General features: G+C 33.3%; 1 protein-coding gene across 9 annotated transcripts in view; it reads right to left on the bottom strand.

The window, feature by feature from the left end:
- RYR3 (ryanodine receptor 3) overlaps positions 1-14,121 on the bottom strand; it is a 248,358-nt gene that overhangs the window by 47,283 nt on the left and 186,954 nt on the right. For 8 of the 9 annotated variants that reach the window (XM_080395875.1, XM_080395877.1, XM_080395880.1 and 5 more), the window contains 7 exons: positions 13,190-13,428; positions 12,169-12,250; positions 7,940-8,070; positions 6,267-6,587; positions 4,655-4,895; positions 3,019-3,106; positions 2,814-2,906 (listed from right to left, as the gene is read on the bottom strand). In XM_080395875.1, the coding sequence (XP_080252001.1) occupies positions 2,814-2,906; positions 3,019-3,106; positions 4,655-4,895; positions 6,267-6,587; positions 7,940-8,070; positions 12,169-12,250; positions 13,190-13,428 (1,195 nt within the window). The remainder of the gene's footprint in view (positions 1-2,813; positions 2,907-3,018; positions 3,107-4,654; positions 4,896-6,266; positions 6,588-7,939; positions 8,071-12,168; positions 12,251-13,189; positions 13,429-14,121) is intronic. The other variant, XM_080395881.1, reaches the window with a different exon arrangement.

The following is a 14,121-nucleotide window of genomic DNA, read 5'->3' as shown; positions in this document are numbered from 1 at the left end:
AACTTACACAGAAAAATTGCCCGCATATGTATTACACATTTATTATGTACATGTGAATGTATACATTTAATTTATATCAATTAACTGTAAAACACAATAGGACATCATTGCATCTTAAATAAAACACTATTTTATCAACAAACCTATGAAGGGTTCAAAAATAACAGATTAGTGGAGTTGAATGTGTTTAAATTCTCCATTTCAACGCTTCTATCACAAATCTGTTATTTCAATGCAATCTATGTTACCAGTCTCTCTCAGACTGAAAGTTCTCTAACTTACCATTCCCCTCCGAGCAATCTGCTGCCATTTTTTTAGAAAAGAAAAATTAAAAAACTTGCTCAGCTGTAAATACATTTATTTGAGAAAATATTAACAAAGTTAATGTTGTATAATCAAAATACAATGGGTACCTAATCAATTTATTGATTGGAATGATGAATCATTTGTTACCATTGCTATTAGCTACTGATAAATAATGTAATCATAATCCTTCATCCTCTGCATATTTTTTTTTCTGCATATGGCATGTAAACATAAAGAGGAAAGTGTTAATTATTCTGTTAGCATATTACTTTCTGAGCTGAATGTTAATATTAAAGCAAGAAATTATAAAAATAATGTTCCCTAATATCCTCTACTGATTATTCTCTGAGGATATAAATATATATCAAACCTGGTAAGAAACCCTGACATTCAGTTACTTAGAGAATTTCTTGTTTATTCTAAACTATGCAGTCTTAAAAAAAATTATTCAGATTTAAATGTCTGCTTTAATGAATGCATTAGTTTTATTTCACATTATATATTGTGAAATTGTATCAATTTCATGCTTAGAAATCATATATAGAAAACCAATACAATACTTCTAAAAGATGCCTCATGTATTGTGTCATGGTGTTTAAGTCATAATAAAACAAATTACTATCTACTCCTGCAGATATGAAAATATTAATAAAATATTCAGTAATGAAAAATACAATCTTTTATTTCTTCCTATATTAGCAATAACCATGCACAGTGTCTTTTAAGATTTGATGTTAAAGTTTTTAAAAAATAATGTGCATATAAAATAATTTATAACATCCCTGTACTGCATACCCATATGAAGAAACATGCATTTGCATATGCATCTACATCTCTGTTATGTATAAATATATTTATAAAAGTATTTATACATCATGTATCTTTATATTCAAATATACACAACAGTCATTTGAAAATGTAATCTCAAAATGGAATTCTTTCACATTTGGGTCATATAGATTCTTGATTTTAAATTCCGGTGAGTCTATCCAAATCAGAGCAGTATGAGGAAAACTATTCTTTATTTTGCAAAGATTTGTTTTGTCATTCCTGCCATGCCAGACTGACTTAAATATGACACTATCAGTTTACATCATATTATCCTATTACCAGTACTGCAGCCAGACACAATTTAGATTAAATATGAGTCACCTGATTCTAATCTATCATGTTTTTAAAAAAGTACATCTAATTCTTGGCTACTCAGGCCAATTCTAATGTATAAATGTTGAAGTATATGTATTAAATGTCTGTGTAGTGATTGCCGTATGATGAAAGTACAGATCTATGTTAGACTGGTTTTGTGCAATTGATCATCAAATAGCCTGGACTATGTTCACTACTCATCTCACTAAGGAGGATAAAACAAACAGCTCAATTCTGTCATACAATCTCAAGGAGCTGCATCTTGAAGGCAAGAAAACATATAAAAAAATTTCCTTTTCTCCAAATAGGAGAGGCTCTATATAGTTTGAATTGCTGCTTAGTGCCAGTTATAAACTCATGATGAGCAGAAAATATGTTATTGTTGCTTGTAAACTTTCCAATATCAGGATTCGGCTTAACCAGATCTCAGAGCTTAAAAAAAAAAAGAATAAATAACAGAAAAGAAGCAATTTTTCTTAAAAGAGAATTAAGAAATGTAATGGCACATTTTATCTGATTCTCTATTGTCTAAAGTTGGATTTACAGCAGCTACGTTACAGAGTCAAAATGTAGTGAAATACAAAACAATAAACCCCACCACTTCTCTAGAACACTTTCAAAATAGGATTACTCCAAACACGTTACAAATATGAATAAAATAAAGGGTTCTTTGCTGCATTTAGCAATGCCTATTTGGTATTAGACTTCAACTATCCTGAAGGCAAGCTTCCTCAGCTAATGTCAAAGCGGCATTTTTTTACCTTGACAACATGCATTTTCTCTATTTACAGGTAACAAATATACTTTCCAGCCACCATGTCGGTATCTTGTCATATTTGAAAATAAGCAAAGAAGAAATTAATGTGATCATTAATAAGAACCAAGCAAAACAGTGCACATGGCATGCTATATGTATGAATAAAGAGGTATACGCAAAGGCAGCGTTCCTCCATCAAAGTTGAGAGAACAATATTGATTGATGTTCACAAGAAAAAGATAAGGCAACCAAAGTTTCTTCACTTGCTTTTATAAAAGCCTACCTTTTTTACCTTTTTTTTTTCTTCTGAAAAAGCAACAACCCATATTGTATATTACAACCCAACTCTTGTACGTGTAACTTTTTCAAATCAAGACCTTTATTTTAATCTTGTGTCTTTGACTGTTTACCACGTAACTCTCAGGTATGTAGCCTATATTTTGCATAGTAGTTGTCATGTCTATAATTAAGAAGCAAAACTGTATTTTCTTTCTTCTACCACCACAGCAGTTGCAATCTGAGTAGATTTTTAGAGCCTTCTTACAACATACAAAACACATGCTGAAGATTTAACTGACTGATCCAGATATTTTTATTAACTTACTTTAGACATTTTGCTCTTGGTGTCTCCTGTTAAAAATGCCAAATTGTTGATTTCATTCTGAATCACAAAATTTTGTTCTTCTCTTTTGAAATTCTAAAAAGTGTGGGGGGAAAAAAAATCACCAGAAGTTTACTTCACCTGCATGTACCACATTTATGTTTAAAGACAGAATGAAATGGAAGAAAAAGTATACTTCTTGTCTTACATGTGATTTACACCACAGGATAAAAACTTCAGCTACCATTCGAAAGAGTTCATCAGAATCTGCATCTGGTTTCTTCAGCCAATTTGCTCTAAATTCAAAATGAAGAGAAATTTAAGATAAGACATTTAAAATAGGACAACCAAATATAAGAAGCTCTATTTAATAGATCAGGTTAAATTTGTATAGTTAATCATGGAATTTATTGAGAATCACTTCAATTTTACATGACCATGGTTAGAAAAACCATTGTAATGGCAATTTTACTCATCTCCAACAAAACTTTGAATTTTTGGCTACTCGTTTCTGCCTGCTCCTCCTCTGCACCATGCCAACACATGTTTTTTGTGCCTATTCTGTGAATGTGACTAGAAGACAGACCTGGTTGAAAAGGAAAACTCTTTCTCTGAGTATTTGTCTATTTCTTGCCCCCCCAAAAAAACCCTCTGTTATCAAAGAGTTGTGTTGATCCAAAAGAGAATGCTATAATGAGGAGCAGAGGAATAGTATAAGGAAAGGAATCAGTGGATAGAGCTGTAAGGACTGACTGACTGCTTCAATTGGTTTATTATTGCAGCCCAGGAACCAACACAACTTCAGTCTGGGTCTGTCTGCACAAGGGTGCTCAGAAAACTTGGGCAAATTAACTAATTAGATGCAGACCTCTTAAATGTCTCTAAAATGCATTAATATGACCATACATGAAGTGGACATCTGACAGCAGACATGGAAGGAATTATTACATTATAATTTATACTCATGAACTCTTCCTAGTTGGATTTCTCCATATCCCAGTTAAATCTGTGTTTTTTAAAAAATTGAAGTGTTCCCTTGCCAACAAGGTCTGAAATAGCAAAAACTTGAATTCATTTAGAAGAAGCAAATAATTCTTGATGTAAATTGGTTCACAGCATAAATGTTCATGTATCCATTGAAAATTATCCTAACTAGCCCAATATGTACTAACACCTAGAAATATAAGTGGACAATGATTATGTACAGAAGAACAATATTGTTAAGGATAGGATTAAGATACTATAGCTACTGAGGTACTATAGATACTTCAGATGCTCTTCTGAAGAGCGTCTTGGGGTCATGCTATGAGGCAAAGGAAAGGGGAAGTGTAGGCACAGAATAATCCTTCAATAAATGGTTGAGAAAAAACTGGTAATTCCAAAGGCAATACAATGTTGTGCGAACACTTTTTGTTTCCCTCTTGAAAAAAATAACGCAAAAGATTAACATCTTTGTGGTATTATCTACAAATAGAATGATTCAATTGAGGCAAAACAGGTTTTCATTCCTTCATTAACGGTTAAGGGGTTTAGGCATTTTTTAATTTTTGAAAGGCATATCCATTTGTAACATCATTGGGCTGCAGTAGCATATATAACAAATTTGGTCAGTATATGGCTTCTCAATGATAATTAGTGCAGTTACAATACAACTAAATAGGTCAAATACGTGTGAGAAAAAGGTGTGAATTCAAGGTACATCATTCTATAAGTTAAGAATCTAAAATACTTAGGATCTGATGCTCAGCGTAACATTAAATGCATTGTGTTCTTTCTGATTATGTGATCATGGACTCTAGTACATTAACTAATACATATGAATTTAATTATTAGTTTTTATTTACCTGTTGTTGTCTACATAACGTATCAACATTGGATAGAAAGCATAAAGATCTCTACAAAGAACAGCAAACTCATCAAGAATCAGTAGCTCAGCTTCCTGGGTGTCACTTTTACTATCTGCTTTCAGTTGTTCCTCCTCCATCACGATCTTTATAGCTTTCTTCTTCAGTTTCTCCAGTGTTGGAATAAAGTGAGTTTTCAGCAGATCAGGCCTGGCTTTGCTGATGATGGGTTGAGCATAAACTATACATAAAATACAAATAATCCTATGATTTAAGCACAATTGATGTTTTTCATGGTATTAATATGAACTATGCAGTTCTAGAAAACATAAAGGTCATACTGCTTCACTTATGTCTGGAGCATTGTGAATGTATTAATAAAACTATGAATATAGCTTTGTACAACTGTGTGTATTGAGAGATTAAAAGCTAGTTACTGGGAATTCAGATAAGTATTTCAGTCACGTCAATTAAACTACCGTGGTTTTGGCGAGTCGCGTGTCTCTTAGAACTTAAAGTAGGGATAGAGACACTAAAATCCTTACAAAAATGCTCTTGGGTTTTTTTTGTGTGTGAGGTTGTTTTTTTTTTTTGATTGTTTGTTTGTTTGTTTTTTTTATATATATACAATTTCAGAAAATAGTCAGAAGAATAGTTCTGGAAGAATTCCTTTACCTCTTTTTGCCTTGGGCAAGCTAAAATGCAGAGAATGGATGACTAATTCAAGATCGTAGATCTATTTTGTACAAGCATTAGTAATAAAATGCAGAACACCTGAGTCAAAAATCCTTTGAAGAACCACACTAGTACATTATCTCCTTACTCAGATAAGCAATAACTACAAAACTGCAAGCAGTGGTCTCTACAATTAAGTAACAGAGCTCTTACTAATTTAAAATGCAATCCTTATTATTATTATTAAAGACTTTGCTGTATTTAAAATAACACTGAAAACCCAGTACCAAAGGGGGATTAAAATTTAGCAGGGAATTATTACCTTTACACAGATTTTCTTGAATCACCTTATTGCATATTATACTCTTACACGGTTTAAAAGGGATGGTAAAATTTTAAAACTGAGAATTTCAGATAGCTAGCTACTAAATATTACAGGACATTTTGAGAAATTTTCCTGCTCATTTAATAGCTGGTACAGTTACTCCAGCAAAGTGACTGATCCTGAATTTGTGTTACTCCTGGAATTATTTCACTGTATACACTTTTTTCCCTTTTGTCCCAATATTTCATAAACAGAATTCACAGCATTTACACCCTCTGCTATAATACACAGTTCTTAGGTGTTTTGAAAATCAACGGAATTCATCACTCCAAATTAAACACTAAGGCTCTTATACAGCACATAAAGACATTAAGATTTTTAAAATCCATTGTGTTGTACAGAAAGCTCTCTGCTTAAGTGATGCTACAATGCATGTATAAAAATATTTTTTTAAAAAAAAAAATCTATTATTGTTACTTATCTACTCTTTATCATTCTTTCCTTTTGGTTTCTTTTTGTTACAATTTATTATTATAATATCACTGGGTAATATGGTGAAGTGTTTCAAAGTAATTAAATATTATAAGGTACTCTTTAAAATATTTACCGCACCTGCAATTCTTTTCATCCAAGATGCTTCATCTATTCCCAGATTGTTGTTAATGATTTTCAGAATATTTCCAAGAATGATGCTCAGATGCTCAGATGTTATCATTGTACAACAAGGCCCAGCACTCTGAGGAACACTCTCAGACCCTCTTTCCCACCAGTAGGATAAATAGTTGCATAGCATGGGTAAGATAACCTCGATTACATGAGGCATTTCAGTGTATCGTGCTCCAGACTCTGCTAAATCATTAATTTCCTTTATTAGTCCATCCAGCTGAGGGATCTCTGGACACATCTCTTCTACTGTATCAGGCATACCTAAAACTGCAAGTGCAGAAAGCAAAAGATTTGTTAACGAAATAAAAGAGGATGTCCAGGTTCATCTATGTTAAAACCCTAAATGCAAATAACACTGTCACTCAGGGTTTTTTTCTGTCACCATCTTGGGCAGACATAACTATACTAAGGCTTTGGAGTATGCACAGGTATATATCTCATCTCATCTCATAAATTATATCTTTCTGATGATATGCATATAGCTAGAATGTAGACAATAGCTGCATTAAAGCTATGGCTTTACCATAACATGCCCTGCAGCTATCTGGTCAGCAGCCCAGCTACGTAAAAGTGCAGAACTGAAAGCTTGTATCAATATTGGATAAACTCTGACCATTGTTTCCATATCACTCACCAATTTCACATTGATTTACAAAAGATGAAATTCATCTCGGGGAAAACAGGTCAAAATTATGAGTGAGATTAAAATTAAACTGCACCTAGTTCATGAAGTCTACACATCTATCTCCTACAAAAAATGCCAGGAAAGAATTCCAGTTGTCAGATTCTTGTACTAGAAACTGAAGGATGCTTATTCAGCAATTAACAACCCATCATAATCTAATGCCAGTCACTCTAGCAAAATTTTTCTTCCACCAGTGCTGCCTCTATAAAGCACAGCTGACAGGTAGAAAGGGCTAGCACAAGCTTTTCCATAACTGCTTTCATATGGAAATACTTATGAAGCATATGGAATTGATCTGCCTACATTTTTGTTTGTTTGTTTGTTTAAAGGAACAATGATTTTGGCAGGTAATGACTCTTACACAGATCAGTGAGGAAAATACTGAAATACTTTAAGATATGAGTCCATCAACATTAAGTTGGGAAAGAAGCAAACAAAGAAAATTGTCTAGAAGGACTCATGCTCCTTTGATTAAGGTTGCATGGAATCAAGATCATATTCTGTCAGGAGCTCCCTATACCAAATTGCGTTGGAGTACTGGTAAGAAAGCAAAAAACAATGTAGATAATTTTCCTGTTCATATAAATGAGATTAAGAACACAGCTGCACAATTTGCTAAAAAAATTTGTAACGCAGATGTGGTCTTCAACTAAGCTTCAAATACTACAGTTTGCAGCCTCAGAAAAGAATTCCAACATCATGTTCAGAAAAAACACCCAAATATGCTAGGAGAAAGGGAACAATGTTACATAGTCTTAACAAAGCAGAGCAAGGCTAAAATGACAAGTAATGAAAGAGCAATATTAAGAGTTCTCTACAGAGGTACACATTTGTGGTTTTTTCATTATTGCAATTTCTTTCTATTACTATTAGTTGGAAAAAACAAACACTTTTTTGTTTGTGGGTTATTTTTTGCATGAGGAACAGTACTTACTTGCTCTTTCTCTTGCACTTTTTGTGTTGAAGACAGACAATGGGTTATAATGGTTGAGAGAAGGTTCAAGGAATGCTACTGGAATGGCTGCTGCAAGGGATGCTAAGCATTCACCAAGTGCAGGACGCTGCCTGTATATAAGACACACAAAAAGTTACCTGAGAGCAAAGGGCTTTCAATATCTAGCATGCATTATAAAGCAGCATTAACATTTATTAGTTTATCTTTTTAATGCATTAGGAATGACTTGAAAATTAGAATATTACTCACATAAACAGAATTACTGGAAATAACAGTAGTATAAAGAAACAATTTTTTTAAAAAAACAACCTCCACCAAGTATTGTATATTAAAGGTAAAGTGCTCCACAGTGCAACTACAGACTATAGAACACGTCTAGAATATGCACAAAGAATAATTCAGTAACTTATAATTCTTAATTAATCTATATAATTCTTATTATACCTTTGGTTTGCTTAAACAAGTAAATGCATATGATCAACAGGAAATCGTTTAGGCAGTCATACCTTTTTAAAGATTTCACTTATTTTCTGTGTATATATATATTTCTTTTGCTTCATATATTAATACTTATTTACGTAGTAAAATTATGAGAAATACTACTGCTACTTATCAAAAATTGATTTAATGACTTTATGGCATTCTGTGTGGCATGTTCTGAAGGGCAAATTTGCATTCCTCCATACAACCTTCCCATGTTCCTATTTGTCTGTTCTGTGCTAGCACTAAAACTCAGATAGCATCTTGATAAGCTGGATGAAGGAACTGGTACAGCTGAAATCAAACTTCACCATAAAAACAAAACTAACCAAGCCAAATCAACAGCAACAAAACATGCTCATCATCTGGCTGCAGATATGCTATTTACCAGCAAAAAGAAATTCACATATTACTCTGTTTCAAGGGTGAATGTTCATTAGTTCTCTGTACAGAATTACGACAGTTTACAGCCATCCACAGAAATGGAAAATGCAGAAATCAATTATCACAAAATTAAAAAGAAACTATGTGTTCCACCTATAGTTCTATGTCATTTTCCTTACATTCTGACCATACATATAGTGTACATTTTGCAACAGAATACATGATACATTGATATCACAGGTAGCAACCACAGAACATCTAATTAAAAAAAAATTGATAATGTTAGAATTCCTACTAAATTAGAGAACAGCAATTTTCTCTTCCAATTTAAATTGTAATTAAGATGCATCATTATATATATGGGAGATTTTATAAATTTTCATAAAAGGGAAACTTTATAAGGTCTTTGCCATCTGTTGGATCAAGAGGGAAAAACTTGGTGTACATATATATATTCATATATACACAAACACATATTAAAAAGTAATTTGAAAAGACAACATCAAATGTACTGAGGCTATTCCCATGCATGAGAATGTCATAATGCATATCCATCTTTCTATATGAAAGGAGGATACCAAGGAGCCCAAAGAAGTGAAGATGAACAATTATACAACAAGGCTAAGGAAATTACTGTAACTATACAGATATTTTCTGTCATATGGAAGTACTAAATATAAGAAACCAAGGGAAAGCCCAAGTTTTCTAATTAGAAAAGATAAAAAGACTATCAGAGCAGATAGTCACTGACATAAAAAGCAAGTAATATAAAATAAATCACTCAGGTCCCTGAGTGATTCAATAGAATTAATGGAGTAAATGGCACTTAAAGAAAAGCCAGATTAACCCTTCAGACAATATATGTTAAGAAGACAACTAAATAAAAACATTCACTCCAAAAAATGAGTAAATGTCAGAGCGGATGTGCAAGTCTTGGAGGAAGTGGAAAACACTTGAAATATAATCAAATCAATCTATACTTTGAAAATTTTTTATAATGGACTTTCTTGCATCTTTGGCAGGCTTCATTTTGAGAACCCTCAAAGAGGTCAAATCGAAGTCTTTGAACATCTGGATATGTAATGTATGACAATACAGAAATTAATTTTGTCATATTTATGTATATACATAAAAAGTTCTATAATTTCTTAACATGCAGAAATCTGTATTTCATATTATTGATACAGATATTTCATAATTTGTGCTAAAAATCCTTTGGAAATGTGTTTCTACAAAAAAAACCAGGAAAAGACCAAGACACCATAAATGGACATACAACTTTTGGGTACCAGGTATGAAAGGGAGTTTTCAACCGCAAATTTAGGACCTAAATTTCTGATGCAGTTAATAAAAAAGGAATAGGTACCTTGGTATAGAATTCATAGTCAGAATGCCTATAGCAATAATACTGCAACAATACTACAAGTTTATATATATATATATATACACATACACACACATATATATCTAATTCTATATATTTTATATAAATATATATATATAGCTAGTAGAGCATGGTGGCTGGAAGTAGTCAAGGACTACTGTGTTTTGCATCCAGTCCTCAACATTTATAAACCACATAGGCATTTAGAAAAGAAAGGTCCACAGAGGAATCAGAAACATTTTCAACATACTAAACAAGCTAAATACTCTTTGTACAAAGATAAAACCTTTGACAATTGAAGTTTGTCACAACAAGGCAGCAGCAAGAATCCAGTTTAGCATTAGTCCTGAACCACAGCAGCCAGAAGTCTTGTAGAATCAGCTGAACTATTTCAGCCATGAAAAGTGATATTCATCTATGAAAAGTGAACTGTGACTCATCCTGCAACGGAAGGTAAAAATGTCCCTGCCAAATTCACTAGGAAAGCCCCTGCACTTTGATCCTAAATCTCAGGATTTTTAAATTTGAGTAACTGTTCAAGTCAGCTCAATCATTCACTTCTAAGTTTTGCTGAAACATTGAGCAGTACGTTTGAAGCCCTACCTCTCACCTAGACACTGATGTCCGCCTACTCAGTCTCTTAGTGAGACTAGTGAAAACCAAACTAAATGAAATCCACAGTTGGAAACCTCTCACACAGCCTTAGGAGACTAATTAATTTCTTTGGCTATATCTGATCTGATCATGCTTTCCTTCAAGAAGACAACTGCATTGGAAAAGGGAACGCTGCTAACGTCAGCGTTTAATGTAATTAACAGTCCAGTGCTTATAGCTTTTGCCAATCAAGCAGAGAGTGTGCTGTGAGCTCTTCTCATTGAAAGGCAGCTCAAAAACAATCACATTTTATTTCCTGTGAAAAGATCCTGACTTCTAGTTAGAGTAGGGGCAAGGCTTTTCCTATCAATCTGTGTCAAAGAGTACTTAAAACTTTCAAACACAGAAAAAGAAGAAAGAAAGAGTATAGCTTTGTAATTTAGTGATGGACTAATGACTAAATGACTGAATGTGGACATACACAAGAACGAGCTTGTGCACACATGTACATGCATGCAGAGTGGGAGCAAAGACACTCTGTTCACCAGATTTTGCATGAATTCCTGAATAAACTCTGGAAGGAAGTGGAAACCAGTGTTCCTTATACTATGCAAACCCTCTTCTAACCAGACTAGAGAGCTCTATTTCCTCCAGTTTAGTCTCTCTATTAAGCCCTGTGGATCTTAAACTTTTCATTATAAGAAAAATCATGAAAAGTGCCTAACCTAAAGCCTTCAGAAGCATACGGAAGGGTTATGATTACCTCAGCTCCTGTCTTGTGATAGACCAACAATTAGGGTCCTCTTTTTGGAAGTAGCAGATAGGGATTTGAGTCTCTTTCAGTGGAAGAGGATCTAAAAATCCAGGACTTGGAACATATCATAGCAACTAGATGCTGTAAGGAATCGTAGACCCTGCTCTTTTTTAAGTGTAAGTAACTGGTAAAGTGGTTTCCTTTGTAAAGGCTGTCAGAATGCTCTATGTATGCTCAGGACAACTATTTTGAGACCTCTTTACAGACTTAGGTGTGAGACAGACACAGCCTACTTGTGGTACTCCGCCTACTTACCACAGCAACAGTAGCCAAACTTCAGGAACCTTAATGGCAACCCATGGAAAAAATTAGTTTTCCCTATGAGAAAAATAAACTCCCTGCAGATACACTGCCATATCCAGGATGAGTAGTTTGGGTTTTTTTGTGTGTGGAATTGAACTCTCAGGTACAGGCAACCACATTCCAGCTATAGTGTATTTTATACATGTTCATGCTCTTTCAGATTCACCTTCCATTCAAACTGCTATATTACCTAAACAACACACTTATAAAGAAGAGAAAATTTTACATGCTGAGTTTTTCACTCAATACCTTTCAACATAGATGTTCTTCCCAGTCCCAAGGGAATAAAGGCTACAAAGAATTCTGTAACACGAAACTTGTACATCACCCACTGGAGGAAAATAAGAAGTAGATGATCAGTATTTGTTCAACTAAAAACTACTTTCCAAATATTAAACATCTGTTTTATGCAATCTCAAAAAATGGTGCCTACTAAAACTTTTAGCATGTGTATCACTGAACATTCTAGGCTGTCAATACTCCACACGTGTTATTTATCTTCTATTTCTCTGATACCCCATCTGTCATCTACATTTATTCCAAAACCTAACAGATCATGAGACATTTCAAGAGGTCAGCAGATACTTGCTAGCAAGATATTGCAGTTTATCACACTTGCAGAGCACCATTTTAAGATAAACCAAATCAGTCTGTGTGTCTAACCTCTAGGAATATGGTATAAAGGCTCCCCAACTTTTTAAATAAAGTATTTTTATGGCTATCAATCTTTTAATTATCTTCTGTTTTGCAAATGTGATCACCCAAATATATACACAATTTTTGAACAGCATATTGCTGAATCTCAAGGAGGCATTTCATGAATTTTAAACTAAATGATGCTAAAAATAAAGAAAAATTATATTAAAAGAAATACAGCGGTTTTCAAATGTGAGAAAAAAACACAAGTAATAATGAGTTGCCTTCTTTGATCTAATGAATTAAAAACATGTAACAAAAATAAGCATAATTTAATTTTCTATAGGAAATTAGTCTTACCCACACAGCTGGTAAGAGAGCACTTAAGGGGAAATTTTAATTTCCCTCTGTCAGTGTTTGCAGAAATATTGTACATAATAAACTTGAAACTTACCGAGTATTATTTTTAAACACACAATAGAAATAAGGTACTATGCGGCTCATTTCAGATTTCATGTTGGAAATGTGTGTTACTGAAAACAGAATTTCATTCTTTGAATTCATGTAATCATTACTAAAAAGCATTTGCATTATTATAACACAAGGAACTTCAAAAATAAAATAAAAGACTTACAAAGTAAATCAATTCCAAACTGATATTGTGAAATATGTTCAAAAATGGATGTCAGAATCGGTAACAATGCTACTGTAGTATAATTAATATTCTGTGAAACACCCTTGATTTGTGTTCGTGAATGGGTAAATTTTCCAAGTTTAAGATTTTCTGAAGTTTTTTCAAGGTCTTCAGCTGCGTTTTCAAAAAAGGCACGCAGTCCAGCTTTGACAAGCTCAGATCCTGATTTCATAACGGTTCTGAAAAATAATAAAGGAAAAAAATTAACTTTGTCCTGATCATTAGTAGTTGCATAGATATATATGTACATGCTAGTTACATTCTATCAGTCTTTGAATATACACACACATATTAGTGAACTTCACATTATGAATTGAAAGGACAGTTATATCTACTCAGTAGTAGAAGCAACAATTAGCTTGGAGTATTTTATACAAAATAACAACAAAGAACTTGCATCCTTCAGTCTTGTGCTCCCTAGTTTTTGTGATGTTCTTCCAAGTAACATAATGCCTTCTTAGCAAACATCATAGGTGGTAAGAAAGCTCCTCCATATAATATGCTCAAGAAAAATACCTATTAATCCCTAAATGTTTATGGGAGCCACAAGAACTAGGTATGCAAGTCAGGATACACGCTTACCTATTTTTCAAAGCACCCTAAATCTAGAAAATGTGACTGCAATACCAGCATCACAGTCCCATTCCTTATTTTTTTTCGCGCTCTTCTCCAACCCCTTAGTGAAGCTTTTCAGTGTCGTTACTCACAACTGTCAGGCTGCTGTATAACATAATCAGGCCAGAAAACAGCTCAAATGAGAAAACGATCTTGGCCTGTTTCGAATTACATAAGCATTTAAATGGCAAAGAGCAAAAGTTAGTAAATGTAACTATGCCCATATATTAATACATTCTGCATACTTCTAATGACAT

Source organism: Falco punctatus, assembly GCF_963210335.1.
Source record: "Falco punctatus genome assembly, chromosome: 7".
NCBI lineage: Eukaryota > Metazoa > Chordata > Aves > Falconiformes > Falconidae > Falco > Falco punctatus.
The sequence above is the reverse complement of the archived record's forward strand: the minus strand, read 5'-3'. Positions and strand labels throughout refer to the sequence as shown.